At 39.3% G+C, this 21,193-nt stretch overlaps 1 protein-coding gene across 1 annotated transcript in view; it reads right to left on the bottom strand.

The window, feature by feature from the left end:
- GDAP2 (ganglioside induced differentiation associated protein 2) overlaps positions 1–21,193 on the bottom strand; it is an 835,060-nt gene that overhangs the window by 537,174 nt on the left and 276,693 nt on the right. The window contains exon 5 of the mRNA XM_044071479.1: positions 1,435–1,523. Within this exon, the coding sequence (XP_043927414.1) occupies positions 1,435–1,523 (89 nt within the window). The remainder of the gene's footprint in view (positions 1–1,434; positions 1,524–21,193) is intronic.

Below are 21,193 nucleotides of genomic sequence, written 5' to 3'. Positions count from 1 at the left end.
TTGGTAAAAGTGCTACTAAACACTGCCAATTATTGCATACTTAAGTGATGGCTCAAAATCATATGCCATCAGAGAACTACCTCCCATGAATTACGATGCAAAGAGTGGGATATGCTAGTAAATCCTATGTGCACTCCTTTAACACAACTTGGTTTGTTTGCATCACATAAAACAAAATAGACTATCAATCAATTTCAGATATGTTTGCATTAAGCAGATCTCTCATGAAAAGTAAACAAATGTCAACATCCCAGCAGTAAAAAGGTTAAACCATATATATATACCCAGTAAAAAGAAAATTAAATCTGCAGTATAAAACATGGAAAAAGGAAAGGTGTGGATGGTCAGTAAAAGGAAATGAACAGGAGGGGGGAGTAATCATAATGAATGATCATAAAGACATCAACAGAGCAATGTAAAAGGACTTGCATCCAAAGGCAAGATAGGGCAGAGAAGGAAACACAGCATCAGCAGATGAAGAGATGTATTATTTATACATAATTCTATGGGGGAGATATAATGCCAATGCTGTACCTAGCCCAGAAGCAAACTACTGATAATCTATCTTGTAAATAAACATAGACACCTATCCAGAGGAGGTCAGACATAAACAGAAGGAAATGATTCAGTAGCATTGCATGAAAGCACTCCCTCACTTGCCATATGGTAAACATATACAACATGCTCCCTAAAGAGGTTGTAGGGCTCAAAAATACTGAAGAAATTAAAATGTGTGAAAACAAGGCAGTTTTAAAAATGAATCAGTATACAGGCTACTGGTTAACTAAAATTTTGTAAACATATCAAAATGGCATAAAAAAGTCAGTTTTGCATATCCTTTCCTCCCATCAGAGTCTACAAGTCTGCCATAAAAATGGTGCAGAGGCTGCATCAAAGTGTTTGTGAAATTCTTAAATCTTCAGTGAGAACAATGTTTAATACATGAGAAAGAAAATTTAATGCAAAAAAAAAAACAGCTTCTTATATGTGACAGACACAAAACGACACATTTTCAGAGGACATAGTGCAAAAGAATAAGGTGAAAATGACATACAATGAAGCTGCAAGAAAGGCATTAAACATTTAATAATGGAAGAACATGAGAATGATGGGCACCAAGAATTTTGAAGTGATGATGGTCAGAAAAAGAACCATAACATGATTTGCCATACTTATGGAAGAATAAGAAGTAATGTTAATAAAGCAGGATTAATTAAAAACATGAGCTTGTTCTAATAACATACAAGCTGAAGAAAACTAGTTGACTAATTACAATTCTGAGGTCCAGAAGTACTGGTTTTCAGTTCACAGTTTCTAAGAAAGAATGCATTTATTCATCAACTTTACAACATGACAAATCAGGATTCAAATGGATAAGGAAAAATTTTTATATTTCTATGATCCATTTACTTTAAACAGACAAACTTTGCTTACTGAATGCAATGTGCGTGGCATCCTCTAGTGGGTAGCCTCTCTTAATAGAATTGATGACACAAAACCCTACGGATGACATTGCTTCCTCCCTGAAATAAAAAATAAAAAATAAAAATAAATGCAAAAATCAAATTCAAAGCTATGGCAGAAAAGCATACTTCCTCTGACAATGTATTATTTTACAGAACAATAATGTCAAGTGTATAAGAAATTTAAAAATGGGGATAATCTACCTCACTGTTCGCGTTCGGGTGTGCTCCAGACAAATATTCAGAAGTCAGAGGCAACCAGAATGCCCACCAGTTTTTAAGTATTTTTTTTTTTTATTTATTTTAATAAACCAAGAACAGCAAACCAACACAAGATTCAAACATAAATATTTATCCATATAATTATGTGGATTATACAAACTAACCAGAAATGAATAAACTCTCAGTAGTAAGTACAATACTAATGATGATTTCACGCATTATACTCCAATACAGCACTCATTAATAACTTACTGAAAGCTGTAGAATTATGTAGCAAAGGCTGGTATTAGTATGTTTCTTTTTGCTTCTGCTGCCTGCCAATCAATTAAAGTTGTTCTATCATGTAGGCCTATGTCATGGGTCAACAGAGGGGCTATCATGTAGGTAGCCATCAGAGGTGATATCAACAAGCAGATCATAAATCATCTGTTCTCTGGCCACCACATTATTCCCATGGTAACAAACTTTTCAAAACTCTCCAAGTCCAAAATGTCACTAGGACCTAGTCAACCCAAGAAACACACCATCTAATCTGCTCAGTGAAAAGTTCATTTATGTTTTCTTATTTTCAAAGTTAGGGTTGTTCTCATCTACATTTAGGCCCTTCATATAAGGAGAATTGCCTCTGTGCAGGCAATAGTTTTCAATTTTTCCAATCACTGTCTCAGTATGGCAGCCTACGATGTAAGGTTTTGGAGGGCAAGTATATCTATCCAAAAGTTCAAAAGACAAACATTTCTACATACCCTTGTTGGACCAAACAGACAGAAAAATTAAATGTCCATGTCATTTTTGCATTTAGAGCCTGTAACTGATACAACTTCAGCTATACTGCATTTTTATAAGTATATGGGTCACCAAACCTCCAATATCCTCTCTCATTATCATCTTTATTCCATACTACCATCTAATTCTCTCCAAAAGTGCACCATAGTTTTTTTTTTTTTTTCACTTTGCATTTATGGAGGGGCCAAACCAAGCACCAAGATTTTAACATGCCTTGATACCAAAAGATTCATTAGGCATGAACTGTACCACCACCCTAGTTTTATGCTGGTTAATTTTAAACCCCAAAAAATCAGTAAAGTCATGGAAAATGTTACATCATGTTGAAAGATATAGCTTTGGGGTCCCTGTGTAGATTAAAATGTTCACAAAAACTGTTAGTGGCCAAATGGATCCAACGGACAGAGAAATAAACTAAATGAAAAAAAAACAAGAATCCAAACAGCAGGGAACACCTTTAATAAAACAGCAAAGCTTTCGAACCAAGTAGTCCTTTGTCAATGTATATACAATCAAGTTAAGAAGCAACCATTTATAAATAAAACGCCATCCAGTCAGTACAATTCATCCTCTCACATGACTAATTATACAATAAAATATACAACTAAACACATAATTATACACATATAACACAGCATCCCTAAAATTAGCAACAAAACGCTTATAAAATATATATAAAACTAAATATAACTAGGTTTCTCTTTTAGGACAAGATTGAGACTATTTATATTATTTAAACCAGGAAATCTATCAGCTCTAAAATAATTAATCCACTTGTATTCACATAATTCGGTTTTATTGACAATATCTCCCCCTCTTTTTAACTTATGAATGTTTTGTAGTACCCTAAATGTAAATGTGTGCTCTGGCCCAAAATCAATTATATGCTTGCTAAGAGCATTGGTCTCAATATTTCTTCAAATTTCAGAGAGGTGAGATCCAATTCTCTCCTTTAACTTGTGATTCATCTTACCTATACAGAAACAAGTGCATGACTTACAATTAGCTAAGTATACCACATTAACAGTCGCACAGGTAGCAAAGGTGTTAAGTTTAAACACTTTTTGCATAATTGGATGGACAAATTCATCATCAGTATTTATATAGCTGCAATATATGTAATTATGCCATGGAATTGTAGGTTTTTTTTACTAGACACACAGCTACCTGCTGCAGTACTAAAAAGCAGAAGCTTTGTAGCATAAAATATGTTTCAGATTCCTTTCCTTTTATAGGCAAACTTGGGTTTCTCTCCTACCAAGTTCTTAAACACAGGGTCAGAACACAATATAGGCCAGTTTTTTCATATCATATGTTGAATAATACCAGAGTGTCAGCTAGACAGCAAGGAAAGAAACAGGAAACTGTGGAAACACTGATGCAGTCAATGTTGAGGAGTGATAGACCAGTGAGTTCCCATATGACAGAACAGAAGACACAGGATGAAACTGAAGAGAATGTGCCACAGGAAGATGCTATAAACTTTCTATAGAATGCCCACAGGAAATGGAAAACAAGGGATGTACCCTCAGTATGGAAGAAAAGGAGTTAAGAGAAGAGTTGCTTGATTTAATAGACAAAGATAGATATATCAAGATCAATGACAGAAATATACTGCAGAAGGTTAATAAAACCCCAAAAGTCAGAAGCTTGATAAAACAAATGAACACAGTAATTACCACTGTCCATAGAGACCCATGCGATATAACAGAAGTAAACAGAATATATTACTGTGCTGCTAAATTAATAACTGATAAAGTTCTACCACAGGAACATAGGGTAGCAAGTGAAAAGAGGGGGCAACAGCGAATACCATCATGGAAATATCGAATAGAGAAAACTATAAAGCAGCTAAGACAAGAAGTATCATTGTTAGAAGATTATAGAAAAGGGAACAGAGCAATGAAAATATTAAGAAAGATAGATGTGATAAAAGCAATGCGTGGTATTAGAACAGACCAGGATCTATTATGCACTATTGGAGATAAACTAAACATTACAAAACAGGCGGAAAGACAGACGATACGAAGATAAATACAAGGGAAAAACACAAAATAAACAAATTATTGATGACCCAAAAAAGTTTTATAGAGAACTGGGAAATAAGGTAAAAGGAATAGATAGACTACCAAAAAAAGAGGAAGTTGATACATTTTGGAGAAGTAGCTATGAAGATCCTGTGGAACATGACAAAGATGCTAAATGGATAGAAGAAGTAAAAGAGAGAATAAGAAGTTTAAAGGTACAGGATATGAAATGGGATGAAATAACAACTAGAGAGACTGAAATAAAGTTGAAAAAAGCCTCTAACTGGAAAACCCCAGGCCCAGATGCAGTACCTATCTTTTGGCTTAAAGAATTAACTGCTTTGCACGATGATTTATCCACGAGTAAGAACTATTTATATATGCACCCCGAACACACACCGCACTGGTTAACAACAGGAAAAACAATGCTCTTACTTAAGAGTGAACCTTTAAGCTACCCTAAAAATTACAGACCAATAACTTGTCTTCCAACAACATACAAACTATACATGGGAATTGATGCTGACAGATTTTATAGTCATTTAGAAGAAAACTCAATTATGGCAGTAGAACAAAAGGGCAATAAAAGAAAGTCATATGGAACAAAGGACCACTTGTTGTTAAAGTTATAGCGGAGAATTGTAAGAAGGGGAAGAACCTAAGTATGGCATGGATTGACTACAAAAAAGCATTTGATAGTATCCCACATTCATGGATAAAAGAGTGCTTAAAAATGTATAAGATACACCCTACATTGATTGATTACATGGCAGACCACTTTGCAATTAAGCCATTATAAAGGACAGATTATTATCCCTGGGATAAAAATTCAAAGGGGGATATTCCAGGGTGACTCTCTGCCGCCCTTTTTATTCTGCCATGCCATTAACCCATTAAGCTGCTTACTTAACAGCCTAGGCCATGGCTACAATTTGGCTTCTAGAAAACAACAAAGTCTAATGACTTCTCATCTTCTCTTTGTTGATGATTTAAAATTGTATAGCTCATCAGATGAGGAACTGAAAGCACGGCTGCAGGTTGTCAAAACTTTCAGATGATATCGGAATGTCATTTGGTCTTGATAAATGTGCAAAAGCAACCTTTAAAAAAGGAAAATTGCAGCACCAGGAAAAATAGAAGTTATGTACTTACCATAACGTTCCATGTGAGTTGTTTATCTCGCCTTTATTCTCACTGATGGGTTCGGAGCCGATGCTCTGCTCCGACACGGCTGATAGCAAGCTCAAGGTTTGCCAGTAGCTCGAGACCAGCCCCTTATCCCACAATGCACTGCTGGAATTACCTCAGATCTTTGTTTGCTGCGAATAATAGTCTATACATATATATACACATATATACAACCCATACATGCTCTCTTATATATATCTACGAAGAACAGTTCCCAAAGGGAAAGAAGAAATATTGAATAACCAGGATGGTACTGGCCTCTAAGTCAACAGTCAGCCAGGAGGGGGAAGGAGGGAGGGACGTGAGAATAAAGGCGAGATAAACAACTCACATGGAACGTTATGGGAAGTACATAACTTCTATATGTGAAGTTGTTAAATCTCGCCGTTTATTCTCACTGATGGGTAGCGTCCCTAGCACCCTCAACTCTGGGTAGCTCATGGGAGTATGTTCTTCAGTACCGTAGAACCAAAGGAACACCTGTCCCTAGAAGCCTTATCTACTTTGTAATGTGTGATAAAGGTATGAGGGTTAGACCAAGTAGCTGCAGCGCAAATATCATCAAGGGGCAATTTAGCTTGAAAAGCAGAAGAGGTAGAGACAGCTCTGGTAAAATGAGCTTTTGGTTTGTGCGTTAAAGGCATGTTCGCATTTTCATACAGAAAGGATATACAATTGGATAACCATTTAGATAAGGTTGTTTTAGCCACTGGATTGCCTTTTCTTGCTTCTGAAAAGGATACAAAAAGTTGATCTGATTTCCTAATATACTTAGTTCTGTCAAGATAAAATCTGAGCTATCTGTGAACATCAAGTTTGTGATGCATATATTCCAATTTGTTAAAGTGGTTGGGAAAGAACACTGGTAGTTCAATGACCTGATTGATATTTGACTCAGAACAGACTTTAGGTAAAAATGAGGAGTTTGTTCTGAGAGATACTCTATCAGCATGGAAGATCATGTAGGGTGGTCTGATGGATAATGCTTGAAGTTCTGACACTCTGCGGGCAGACGTAATGGCCACAAGAAAAATCGTTTTCCAAGATAAGAATTTTAAAGCAAAAGAAAAAGCTGGTTCAAAGGGAGGAAGAATAAGTTGAGACAGCATAAGGTTTAAATTCCAGGGAGAAAAGGGAATTTTGATTGGAGGTCTCATATGAAGAACGTCTTTATGGAAGGTTTTGGATAATTTATGGCTCATAATATTTGAGCCATCAAGACCAAGGTGAAAATTTGAGATAGCAGCTAACTAAACTCGAACTGTAGCAGCTGCTGCCCCTTCCTTAAACATTTTTGTAAAAAATCCAAAATGGAAGATAGCGGAGCTCGAAAAGGGTCAATGTTCTGTGCGTTGGCCCAAATTGAGAACCTTTTCCATTTACTGCCATATAGCTTCCTGGTAGCTGGCTTGTGAGAAGACAAGAGGATCTGTCTTGTATCTTTTGAAATTGAATGAAGCCTGGCAATTAGGGGAAGTGGATTAGCCAAGCAGTCAGTTTCAGGGATTGCAGAGAAGGATGAAGGTCCCTGACAGGTGCGTCAGAAGGTTCGGAATTGGGTCCAGGATCCATGGATCCTCCAAAAGATGATGGTGGAGAAACGGAAACCAAATCTGTCGAGGCCAGTATGGGGCTATTAGTATAACCTTCCTTCCCAGCGATTTTGCTTTCTGTAAAAATCTGGGTATTAATGGGAAGGGTGGAAATGCATAAAGGAGACCCAGGGGCCAATCGTGTAACAGTGCATCTCTCGGGGGATGACCCGGAGGTGGTATCAAGGCAAAGTAGCTTCTGCATTTTGAATTGAAGTGGCTGGCAAAAAGGTTGCAGCAAGGCTGGCCCCATTTGCGGAAAATCAACTCCGCAACCTGTTGTTTGAGAGACCACTCGTGAGGGCATAATATTGCCCTGATTAGCTTGTCCGCTATGACGTTGGATTTCCCCGGGATGTGTGTTGCTAACAGAAAATGCTGGGACGACACAGCCCATTGCCAAACCCTGTGGGCTTCTCGACAAAGGGGGTAAAAGACTTGGTTCCGCCTTGCTTGTTCAAGTACTAGACTACTGACATGTTGTCGGTCTGAATTGCAATAGTCCCTACAGGGAGAGAGAGTCCTGAAAGTACTGCAACGCTAGAAGTACCGCTCTCAGCTCTAGAACATTGATGTGCAGATGTGATTCTTGATCTGTCCATGTGCCTTGGGCAGTCTTTCCCTGAAAATGCCCCCCCACCCTATCAGGGAAGCGTCCGTGGTCACAGTGTCTACTGGGGGGGGGGGGGGGGGATACAAAGGGTCTTCCTATTGTAACATGAAGGGACGTCAACCACCACCGAAAGTCTCTCCTGCAAGAATCCGTGATAAGAATCATGTGGTGCATTGGTAGTTTCTGGTAAGACCACTGAGTGAAGAGCCATTGAAGGATTCGCATATGCATCCTTGCGAGTGGTATAGCCAGGATTGCTGCCATCAAACCTAGTACTTTCAATACCTCCGCTGCTGTAGGCTTTGTTCTTTGACGCCAGTGAGCTGACATTTTGGTGGAGAAGAGAGACTCTTTCGAAAGGGAGACGTAGAGTGGTGGTTGAGGTATCTAATTCTGCTCCTATAAAAACAGTATGCTGAGATGGCGATAAGGCAGACTTTTCGAAGTTGATCGTAATGCCTAATTGATGGCAGAGTGTCAGAGTGTATTGTGTCAATTGGTGCCTGGTGGTAGCGGTGAGGAGCCAATTGTCAAAGTATGGAAACACCTGGAATCCTAGATGCCTCAGGTGAGCCGTGACCACTGCCATACATTTAGTGAACACTCTGGGGGCTGAAGTGAGACCAAAGGGAAGGGCTCGAAACTGGTAATTATCGTCTCCCAGCTGGAAGCGCAGATGATCTCTGGAGCATCTGTCCATCTTTATGTGATGGTACGCGTCTTTGAGATATAGGAAGCACATCCAATTGCCTTTCCCTAAAAAGGGAAGAATGGACTGAAGCATGATCATTCGGAACTTCTCTTTCTTTACAAAGTTGTTGAGTCTGTTGAGGTCCAAGATAGATCTCCAGTCCCCTGTTTTCTTTGGTACCAAAAAGAATCTCGAGTAAGTTCTGAATCCGACTTGGTCTGCTGGGACTGGTTGGATGACTTTTTTCTCGCAATCTGTGGACCTCTACGATTGCTTGTTCCCTGAGATTGGGTGGAACATCTGGGATATTTTTGATAGGAATGGGTGGGGTAAAGAACGGTATGAAATATCCTCTGGAAATGATGCTTTGTACCAAAGTATCTGATGTTATGTTTAGCCAGGCTTCTGGGTACAAAGACAAGCGACTCCCGACTGCCTCCAGAGCCGAAGTCGGGCCCCCTTTCAGGGGCACTGGTAGGACTGACCGGAGAACTGAACCCTGTCAACCTGTTGCTGCAGACCCCCTCTGCCATGGGGGCGGCGTCTTCCGTTATAACCCCCTCCTCTGCCTCTAGAGGGGGTTTCACCATGTGTGTCCGAAAGGCTGCCTGAGTTTTTCGGAACCACCCCCCCCCCCCCAGGGCCCTTGGGGTAGGGCCGAGTAGGAGTGGAAAAATGGACCCCAACGGCAGATCAAGCCTTGCCTTCCTGCTCACACCTGGTTAAAGTTTCCTTTACTTTGGGCCCAAACAGTGATGAGCCATCGAATGGGGTATTAAAGGAAGACTTAAGGGTTCCGCAAAGGAACAGAGACGCATCCAGGCTCGCCTGCGAAGAGCAATGCCCGAACTAGCGGCTCTACTCGAACCATCAGCTGCATAGGATATGAGATGCATGGACGAGTTCACTACTGAGTTTAGGGTAGTGAGCTGGGCGTTGACTTTGTCGGCCACTTCTGCAGCTACTGTACCCTGGAGAGTATCTCCTAGCTCTTTCAGGAGATCTCTCTGTAGTCTTGTAAAATGGGTCAAGTAGTTCAGTGATCGCAGAGAAAAAGTCGCTGAACTAAACATGCGCTTCCCATATCTATCCATAACCCTAAAATCTCTATTAGGGGGATGGATAGAAGAGGATGTTTCAGATACTTCCTTTTTGGTGGCTGCAGCCACCACCATGGCATCCACAGGCACTCCTTTTGTCAAAAATGACTCATCTACTGGGGCAGATATGAATTTGTTGGGTCTACGAGGGACAGGTTCCATGGCCTCCGGTGACTCCCATGCCTTATGAGAGATCAGTTCCATGAGCTCGTCGTAAGGCGGAGAAACCCAAGAAGTGGAAGGTTGAGACCCAAAAGCCTTCAAGAGCACAGACTCATCCTCAGTAGGGGTCTTGGACTGCCAATCGCCCCTCTGACTAAGGATCTCTAGTATCTCTGCAAAGGAGATATCCTCAGAGGGGGATCGAGGGGACCCTTCTGACTCATCTATGTCCGTGTCAGATGTCAAAGACTCCTGTGGGGAGTCTAAGTGTCTCCTCTTGCACAGTCTCTTCCTGGGCACCTCCTCAGTGGGAGGATCTGGGGAGGTCTCAGAAGAGTATAGGACATCCTGTGGGGGTACTTGAGGCTCGGGGTCTCAAAGCTTACAGGGGTCGGTAGATGCAGAAGTAGACACAGGAGCTTGAGGGGAGAGGGAAAGCTGAACCGATGCTGACGTTGTCTTTGGAGACAAAACTCTCCTCATAGCATCGAAGGCATCACGGCTCTGACGAGAAGGAGTGGACGGACCCAAGAGCACCGTCCGATCCTCCCACACCGAAACCCTGGGCTCAGAGCCAGAGGTAGGAGCAGAGCTCATCCGAGCCGAAGCCCCGAGAGGAAGAGTCGGCACCGACAAGTCGGTGCGACTATCCTCCCCGGACCCGACGGGAGAGCGTCGGTGCCAAGGACATCCGAGTAGATGGAGCCGATAACCCCGGTGCGGGTATCAGCTCCAAGGGTTCGACCACCATCGGTTCAACTTCCTTCGGCTCCGAGAGTCCAGTACAGCTCTGAGGAGTAGACAAGTCCGGTTCCATGATCTTCGGCATCGACGAGCTGGTCGGGGCTGACGACAATTTGGCAAGTCCTGGTGCCTGTAAAAGCTTCTGCACTAGCCGATCCATGTCTAAATCTGAAAGGCTGACTGAGGACTTAGCTGAGTGCACTGAAGGTGCTGAATGGAGCAGAGGTGAAGAAGGAATTTCAGAGACCGGCGCCAATACTGAGAGCTGGCTCTGAATCAAAGGTACATTCGGTTCCGATGACTGTGGAACAGATGACCCTCCTTCTGAAACTTTAGCCTTTTTGGGCACCTTATCTGATGAGTTGGATTTTGAGTATATATAACAAAAAGAAAACTTTTTAAAGACTTGCTGATTTGTTTCTAAAATGGTCCGAGCTAGCTGGATCACAGAGATCTCTCTTGCCACGGCAAACTAGATCTGAAGTAATTCCAGCAGTGCATGGTGGGATAAGGAGCTGGTCTCGAGCTACTGACAAACCTTCAGCTTGCTATCGGCCGTGTCGGAGCAGAGGATCGGCTCCAAACCCATCAGTGAGAATAAACGGCAAGATTTAACAACTTCACATCATCACTTTGGGACAAGAATGTGATATAAAAGAACTTGAGCAAGAGGGGGTGTATAAATACTTGGGAATTGATGAAGGATCAGCAATAAAACATGAACAAATGCGAAGAAGGCTTAGTAAGGCGTACTTTAGAAGACTTAATTAATCCTGAAAACAGCACTGACACCTAGGAACAAGATCCAAGCTATAAATCAATTTGCTCTTCCTGTCCTAACTTATAGTTTTGGAGTGACTGACTGGCCCCAAAAAGTGTTGGACAGACTGGATATCAAAACAAGAAGGATGCTTCATGCTCACTAAATGATTTATAAAAATCAGTGTATACCAAGATTACATACCCCCCGTTCTGAAGGAGGGATGGGCCTCCTTGAAATTGATTACATGTATAAATCTGCAATCGTGGGACTCCACATACATCTAGTGACCCGCAAGATCCAAATGTGGTGAAAGTTTTTGAACATGAGGAGAATAAATCTAAGATGACATCTCTGCTTAATTTAGCAGAAGCATATCAACATCAAGCAGGAATAGAAATCAAACCAGAAGTGGATAAAAACAGGCAGCAACTGAATGTGCTAAAACAGAAAAGAAAGAATATAAGGTGCAGGATCAGATGAGAAGGCAAGAAATGTGGAAAAAAACATAAATATAGTTACAAGTATAAAAAACTTCTGGAAGAGCCTCACGTTGATCAAGAATGAATGCAGGAATGGTTAAGGAGAGGTGAATTTACATCAAGAAATGAAAGGTTAATATTGGCAGCCCAAGATAGTGGGCTGCGTACATGCTGGTTTACTAAGTCCATTGAACATGTGGGAGAAACAGACATATGTAGGTTTTGTGGAACCGAGTTGGAAACAGTTACACACCTTACTGCGATGCTCTAATGGCAGACGGACTGTATACTGAAAGTTATAATAATGTGGCGAGATTGTGCAAACATTATGGTATTGAAGTGGCTGAAAAACATTGGAAACATGAGCCACAGAGAATCATGGAAAATGATTAAGTTTACATCATATGGGATCACCCAATACCAACAGTCCAAAAGACAGATGCTAGAAAAACAGACATAGTGATTCAAGAAAAGAAGACAAAAGTAGCATTGATCATTGAAATTGCCACACCTAGTGACTATAGTGTCTTGCGTACAGAGAGACACAAAGTCATAAAATACCTTGATCTGCAGGCAGAAATGAGAGCCATGTGGAAGAAAGATACCCAGACAGTTCCAATAGTAGTAGGAGCAACTGGTCTTCTAAAAAAGAATTTACAATCATATTTAGATATGTTACCAGTTCATGTAACACAGTATGAATTGCAGAAGGAGTCATTACTGGGCACACTGCGGGTACTGCGAAGAGCAATTTTGGCTAACATCAAAGAGTGAAATAATACTAATTTCATGAACTTTAATCGTACTCTGGCTTAGGAATGGGGTCCATTCCCGTCATGGTATTAGAAACCCAAAAGACTTGGAGAAATCAAAAAAGAGTGTCTATTATATTTCATAATATAACCAGGTTGTGAATGTAAACTATTATAGGTTCATAGGTTTATACTAGGCTATCTGCCCTAAGGCATTTATAAGCCTAGCCCAAATTATTGTGGCTTACGCCACCCCTTATATGAAAAAATACTGTGCCCATTAGTTTGTTGTGCCTCTGTCCAGCAGTGACACAGAGATGATTCCTGGGGTAAACCTACGATCTCCCATCCACAGGTCTAGATTTCTCTTGAACAGAGTCAGCGAGGTGCTCTGCCTCACATGGACCGGGATTTTATTCCACAGCATAGGGAGTCTCTGAGTGATAAATCTATCCCTCCAGCACGTCCTATTTATATCCGTGCTAAGGTTTAAGTTGCTTGCTCTAGTGGTTTTGGTGGATTTGGATTTTTTGAGGTGGAGCATGTCCATTAATTCTGGGTTGGACATGGCCTTGTATGTCAGGCACATGTCACCTCTGAGCAGACGGTATGCGACTGAATAGAGCTGGAGTTTCTTCAATCTGGCAGCATATGACAGATTTTGGAGTCCCTTTATCCTTTTGGTGAGTTATTTAACATGTTATATCTATGACTCCCATAACAGTCAGAAAAATAAGGTGCACCAACATTCCGACGATGTCCTTCAACAAATTCTTTATTGCTCTTAAGTACATCTATGTCATAACCTCTTGTCAAAAAATCTTTAATCATACTTTGTATTTGTTCAGTGAAATCATTATCATTTGTGTTCAGTCTACTGGCCCTTAAAAACTGACTTCGTGCCACACTATTATGCATAAATCTAGGGTGCATACTGGTATAATGCATATAGCGAACAGACTGAACATTTTTCTTATGTATCTTAGTATTGAACTGACCATCTTTGTATAAAATAGTAATATCTAAGAAATGTATCACTTAATTGGCCACAGTAACATCAAACATCAAAAATGTTGTGGAGTTTTCCAACTTAGATACAAAATCTAATAATGTAATCGAGCTACCATTCCAAATGAGGACAATATCCACAAAATGCTTATAGAACAGTAAATCAGCATGAAAGTAGTTACCATTATTGTGGATGTAGAATTCCTCCCACCTAGGTAGTTCTAAATTCGTTTTGCTATTAGAGACTGGTGTACCCATTGCTACACCCAGTTGCTGGTGGAATAGCTCTTCATTGAACATAAAAACATTACCAATAAGCATAACTTCTAACATGGAACAACACATTTCAATTTTGTCATGCGAGAAGGCACTATGCATTAGTGCAAATTCTCTTATAAACTGAACACCCGTCTCATGAGGTATCGCAATAAATCGTGACTTTACATCCATAGTCACGAATAAGATATCTTTATTACTAATTTCTATACATCAATTATACAGCTCTTTCAAAAATTCATTAGTATCTTTAATACTAGGGTCAAATCTCAACAGAGTAGTCAGCTGTTCCTCTAAATACTTAGACATAGCAGTAGTAGCCCATCATGTATTATTATAGGAGACAGATAGTATACATTAAATAATGATCCTAATAGTTTAAATTCACAACCTGGTTATATTATGAAATATAACAGACACTCAGTTATGATTCAACAAATGATACGAAAAAACTGGTCTATATTGTGTTCTGACCCTGTGTTTAAAAACTTGGTAGGAGAGAAACCTATGTTTGTCGATAAAAGGGAAAGGAATCTGAAGCATATTTTATGCTATAAAGCTTCTGCTTTTAGTACTACAACAGGTAGCTGTGTGTCTAGTAAAAAAACTACAATTCCATGGTATAATTACATATATTGCAGCTATATACATACTGATAACGAATTTGTCCATCCAATTATGCAAAAAGTGCTTAAACTTAACACCTTTGCTACCTGTGTGACTGTTAACGTGGTACACTTAGCTAAGTGTAAGTCATGCACTTGTTTCTATATAGGTAAGACGAATCAAAAGTTAAAGGAGAGAACTGGATCTCGCCTCTCTGAAATTTGAAGAAATATTGAGACCAATGCTCTTAGCAAACATATAATTCATTTTGGGCCAGAGCATACATTTACATTTAGGGTACTAGAAAAAATTCTTAAGTCAAAAAGAGGGGGAGATATTGTCAATAAAACTGAATTATGTGAACACAAGTGGATTAATTATTTTAGAGCGGATAGATTTCCTGGTGTAAATAATATAAATAGTCTCAAACCTGTCCTAAGAGAGAAACCTAGTTATATTTAGTTTTATATATATTTTGTGTTTTGTTGCTAATTTTAGGGCTGCTGTATTATACAAGTATAATTATGTGTTTAATTGTATATTTTAGTGTATAATTAAGTCATGTGAGAGGATGGATTGTACTGATTGGATGACATTTTATTTATAAATGGCTGCTTCTTAACCTGATTGTATATGCATTGACAATTACTACTTGGTTCGAAAGCTTTGCTGTTTTATTAAAGGTGTTCTTTGCGATCTGGATTCTTGTTTTTTCTTCTAAATTAAAATGTTACCAGTATTAAGGGAGATTTTAACTGGAGTTTGACTAACCTTATACTTTCTACATTTCTTATTGTTATGCCTAAAAAGTATGAGGTGCAGTGTAAACTGCTGACAAGAATGGGGGCACCCCTGCCTAGTATCACAGGAAGGGAAAAACAAACGAGAGAATCACCCATGTATTTTACCTTTACTTGACACCCTTGCTGATTTCTGAAAATAACCCCTACTAATGCTCAAAGAATACTGAATTTTAACACAATAAGCTTCCAAAAAGACCTTTCCACATGATCAAATGTTTTCTTGACATCAAAGCTCACCATGACAAGCCTCCCATTTTTGTTAAGCATCTTGCATAACCAATGCCATCTTAAGAACACTGTCAAACATTTGCCACTCTTCCCAAAGCCACATTAAGACTATACTGGAGACACTTATAGGTTCATAGGTTGGTACTGGGCTATCTGCCCGAAGGCATATATTAGCCCAGCCACATTGTGCGGTATTCACCGCCCCTTTAGTAGTTCCCTAGACCCTTGTACTAGCAGCTAGTACCCTTGGCCCCTATCTAGTAGTGCTGTTGGTGTGATCCCCGGTGTGAACTTTCTGTTACCCATCCACTCATCAAGGTTCCTCTTGAAGAGTGATAGTCATCAAGGTTCCTCTTGAAGAGTGATAGTGAGGGGCTCTGTCTTATGTAGATCAGGACCCTGTTCCATAGTAACGGAAGTCTCTGCGAAGGGAATCTATCCCTCCAGCATGTTCTATTCATTGTTGTGTTGAGGTTTATATCCCTAGAGCGTGTAGCTCGAGTAGATTTGGTTTTGCGAAGATGGAGCATGTTCAACAATTCTGGGTTGGACATGGCTCTGTACGTTAGACAGAGATCGTCTCTGAGAAAATGGTATGCAACAGAGAACAGTCTTAGCTTTTTTCATTGTGCTGCATAGGGCAACGGTTTGAGGCCAGTAATCCTCTTGGTTAGGTACTTTTGTGGTCTCTCCAGCTGCTGGAGATGTCTAGCCAGGTACATTAAAGAAGTTGTATAAAGACTTCTACCACAGAGGATAAAAGCTGGATGACTGTGCGGTCAGTAACACAAATAAAAACAAAATGTAATATTGTAGAAGCAGAATTAAAGCTGGATGACTGTGCGGTCAGTAACACAAAGAAAAACAAAATGTAATATTGTAGAAGCAGAACTAAAGCTGGATGACTGTGCGGTCAGAAACACAAAGAAAAACAAAATGTAATATTGTAGAAGCAGAACTTAGTACTTACATTAATGAAGTATGAGCTCAAAAGACCACATTGTAGTACTTATCACATTATCAGTTCTCGGAGAGGCCTACCTGTAGCCCACAGGTAAACACCTTCATATATCCTCACAGAAGTATAGCTACATATTCTGGCACCTGGTACCATCTCCCAATTTGATGCCATCCTCAACTTTAGATGAGAAGCAAAAAAAAAAAAAAAATTTCTCTTTCCTTTTAAACTGTAGCAATGGCTTGCTACATTTACAGCAAGCAGTCCACACATGGAATACTAAAGCATTTCAGTTCTGAAGTTGTGAGACAGGCCTTACTGAGGAAAAAAAAAAAAGAACTCTTTCCTTTTAAAGTGTAGCATACTGGTTTTACATTTGTAGCAAGCAGCTGCTACAGTTTATGCCACACACGGGGTGCTAAAGAAGTGATTCAGTAATGACCATAAATGAAAAACTTGCATTCAGAAATGAATGTCAGTATGGTACTGAAGATCAATTAGCATCTGGTGATTATACCCCGTAACACTTCACATACAGGGTGGCTATCCCTTCTTTCCACCCTTGCTATGCTACTGTACACCCTTACTGTGGCCATATGCTTGGCTCTTCATATAGCCTTACTTGGCACATGGGACATCTCCAGGCAGACTCTTAAGCACAGACAATGCTAACACTATACCGGAAGGGAGGGAGAAAAAAAATTCTGGAAATAAATGCAACAAGTGAGCCTCCCTTATCCCACTCGGTTCTTGCCCTCTTTCCCTCCCAAATAAATTCTTTATTAATCATTCACAGTCAATAGCTTCCAGTTTTTCCATTGTAGTATTATCTTTTCTATAGTCTCTTCTCACATCCTTAGCTGCCATCACAGAATTATTTTTAATCCATGCACATAAATAGTTCATCTTATTATTTTCCCATAAATATGGCTATTGAACTAATTCACATGTAGGTACATAAGTTTACTAACTACTTTTGTTTTATCTTCATCAATTTTACGTTCCATAACACTGAAATGTCTTCTTTGTTTATTCAGTACAAAACAATACCATCTGTATACAAATCTAACTTTTCTTCATAACCATACTGTTCATATCCTTAAACTTGTGAGACCTTTATTTTACTTGCCAGTGGCTCTAAATATAAAGCAAATAAACTGGAAAGAGGACATCCATGTCTGGTTCCCTTGTTCAAACATAACTTGTTGCAGAGGAACCCTCACAGCTTAATTCTTGCCTCTGACCATTCATATATCCTCAAATTAACCATATTATACCATCAGTGAATGCAAATGTTGCCACTGTGCTATTCATTAATTACCAGCTGACTCTATTAAAGGCTTTGTCTGCACCAAGACCCCCCAGTACTGGCATTTTCTTACTTTCTGCTTCCCACTGGATCATCTTTGTTCTATTAATGTTGTCAAATGTTTGACTCCCCTACACAAAGCCACACTGATCCATTATCTATAGATTTTGGCAAAAACTTTGCCATTTTCTTAGTTGGTATAGACAAACACTTTATAATTACAGTATGAAACAGAAATGGGTCCATATGAAGCTGGATCTGAAGGGTCTTTACTCTTTTTGTTTAATACAGCCATCACAGCTTTCTACTAAGATTCCCTCCTTTTTTAATAATGTTAAACAAAACTTTATAGATACAGATATTTTATCATTTTCTTTCCTCCAAACTTCAAAACTCCCATAGGAATACCATCTGCTATTGCTGATTTCCCTGTCAATCAGTTATACATCACCATTTTTATCTCATCTCTTCCAGTCTTAGCTATTAATCTGTGGGCATAACCTTTTTCTAATCTTTTCATATTTAGTCTTCTAGAAACATTTCTATTTGTGTCCTTTCTTGATTTCCAAATTCCTCTACTTTATACAAATGTTCGCAAATTTTCAAAACCTCTCCAACACCGCTACAAGATCTCTGGTTATGTTTCTTCTTGTAAGCTGCCCAAGTTTAGCAGCAACCATTCTCTTACTTAAGTTGTTTTGTTAAAAGGTTGTGTTCTGGAGTTACCAAAAACGGTTGCTTAACAGCAACATTATTTCCATGCATCTTTCTGTAAGTTTTTATTGCTGCCTGATCGGAAATAGTTACTGGATGCATTTCAAACCTTTTAATTAAATATAAAATACTCCTGTGAAATATAATTTCAACTCAGTCTAGCCCCAGTTAATACAGCTTGGGGAATAATATGCAAATTCTGCCTGGGTTCCTACTACCGAACTCACATCTTCTGTATGAAACACACTCATATTTCTTCATATATCTACCCTCTTTTATTGCAGTTTCCATTCAAGGTTCCCATGACACATCCACACTATTGTAAATCAGGTTACAGATGCCATTGATAAATAATATTCTCTGATGAAAACTTATTTCTCCCAAAATCTTCTTAAGCTTACAAGAATGCAGACAGTGCCCTTGCAATGAACTTCCCAGTACTTTTGCCAAATTATGGTCCAAAAGAGACAGAGTCTGATGCATATGCTAGTGAATCTTTTGAAAGCTCTTTTCAGAAAAGTTCTTGAAACCATCCACCCACAAAGTGTGCTTTGGGCGTTATTCTACACAGACTGCCTGGCAACCCATCTGATTCCCAGTGTTCACGACGAGATATTTGGAAAGCATAGTCTAAACCAATTTCCTCAATATCAGAATAAGACTCAATCTGAAGAAATCTTTCATTTTGAATGAGTCCTGGCTGAAAAAACAATATGAAGTGATTCAAATGTTTTGAATAAACCTTCAGCAAGACAGAACCAATCCTCTTTTGTTGCCATGGATATTAGCTAGAGGATGTGGAGAGGTGTTTTGACTTTTGAGAATTTTTCCTAGGAATCTCAGAAGAAAACATCTAGACATCCGTTCCACTTCCCAGGTACTAGGCACTTTGTCAGTAACAATTATCTGTAGAACATCTGCATCCTCTTCCAAAATAATCAGTCAACAACAGTCTGTCCCTGTCCGCACTGGTCATAAGCCCAGCCCTTAAGATGGGCTAGACTCTTGATCCTTGGTAATTTCTTGGTTAGTAACATAAGAGGGGTCTGAAGCAGCCTATGAACACAGTCAGAGTACTCTGATATGGCCAGTCTGGAGTCATCCATTGGGTGCCAGGAGAGAGGATGTTACAGGTGATGACCTATTTACTTTGTTTTCTTGACAACTGGAGAGGGATGTCCAATGTAAAAGTACCAGGCACCATACTGGATTGCTTAAGGGCTTTAAACCATTGGTCCTTGAAAAAGAGTTTTAGGGAACTAAGCCAACTTCTAAGGGTTTTAGTGCTAAACAATAAACAAATGGAGCATGACCAGATGTCATGCTCCTCATCTAAACAGAAAAGATAGGCTGTGTGCAAGTCTAGTATCTGATGACCACATAATCACTTTCCCTTTCTCGCAGACATAAGCCAAAAACAATAACACTTTCACAGAATAAAGGAAGTCCTCAACAGGGTACTTATCTGCCCAATTTCCCAATACTAGCTGACCGCTGAACCACTGAAGACCTAATGAAGAGTCTTGCTGGTAGCTTCAACAGCAAGAAAGTTCATGTGGAAGGCATAGTGATGTTTTGGATAATGGACAAACACCCAGTCCTTAGCAGGATAAATTCCGTATAGCATAAGCTTCTGCAAAATGATCTAGACATGAACACCAAGTTACACTTGGTGCACAAGCAAAGCATGGAGCTATAGTCTTCAATTGATGATGTAAGAAATGTGGAATTCAATCAGGAGTTCTGGATAACACACATATATAGATCAAACCAGTAATTTTCAAGGCCCTCATATTTCTATTTCAACACTGTTTTTAAAGCACAGTATCAACTGCTGTCACTGTTGCTTTCTTTTGAAATATAGGGGAACAAGATCCATAGTGTGGTTCAAATTAAGATCATGGTCTTATCCAATGTGAAACTACTGCCAAATAAATATTACGTGAAATATCCTCTTCAGTCATAACAGTACCAATTTCAACAACTTATGCCTACTTAGCAATTCAGTGATTAGGCGACGTAGGAAAAACAAACAATGTTAAACAAAATAGGACTCCAGAAAAAAACTGTGGTATGCCTGAAAAAACACCACCTTTGGCCAAGTCAGAAAAATAACCTTGAACTTAAAACTCTGTGGCGTCTTCTATGCAGCTAAGATCAAATTGTTTGCATCAAGTAGAGACTGACCCCCCCCCCAAGAAAGTTACACATTGAAAAATGATATAGGGGATGCTATCAAAGGTTTTTGCAAGATCATAAACAAATGCATCACTAAGCCCTTTATATAGTGTCTTATGTACAGGTTCATTCATAAAGATCAGTTAGAAAGACAATACGGAGCATCCCCTCAAAAAAAACATTGACTGTATCCCAAGCAGACTTCAAAGAATTTTTCATCAAGTAGATAGCAAATGCTAGAGGGGAGATAGGAAAGAGAGAGAGGTAACTGAGATCATGTTGTTTTGGGAGTGTAAGGTGATGGCAGACTTTAAAAATTCCCTACAGACTACATTTTCAAAAATGTTGGGGAAGTATATCATTCTAAGGAAATGATTCTTCTGAGCTTGTTCATAGACTCTGACTTGCCTAAACTATCTGCTGCCAAAAAAGCAATTACTAAAAAAAAAAAAACAGTAATCAAAATTTAAACAAATATTACTAAAGTACTAAATATAAAGGAGATAAAAGAACAGAAGAGGAGGTCCTTAG

This window comes from Protopterus annectens, chromosome 5.part0, assembly GCF_019279795.1.
Source record: "Protopterus annectens isolate FY-2018-M chromosome 5.part0, PAN1.0, whole genome shotgun sequence".
Taxonomy (NCBI): Eukaryota; Metazoa; Chordata; order Ceratodontiformes; family Protopteridae; genus Protopterus; species Protopterus annectens.
This window is presented reverse-complemented; position numbering and strand designations above follow the sequence as displayed.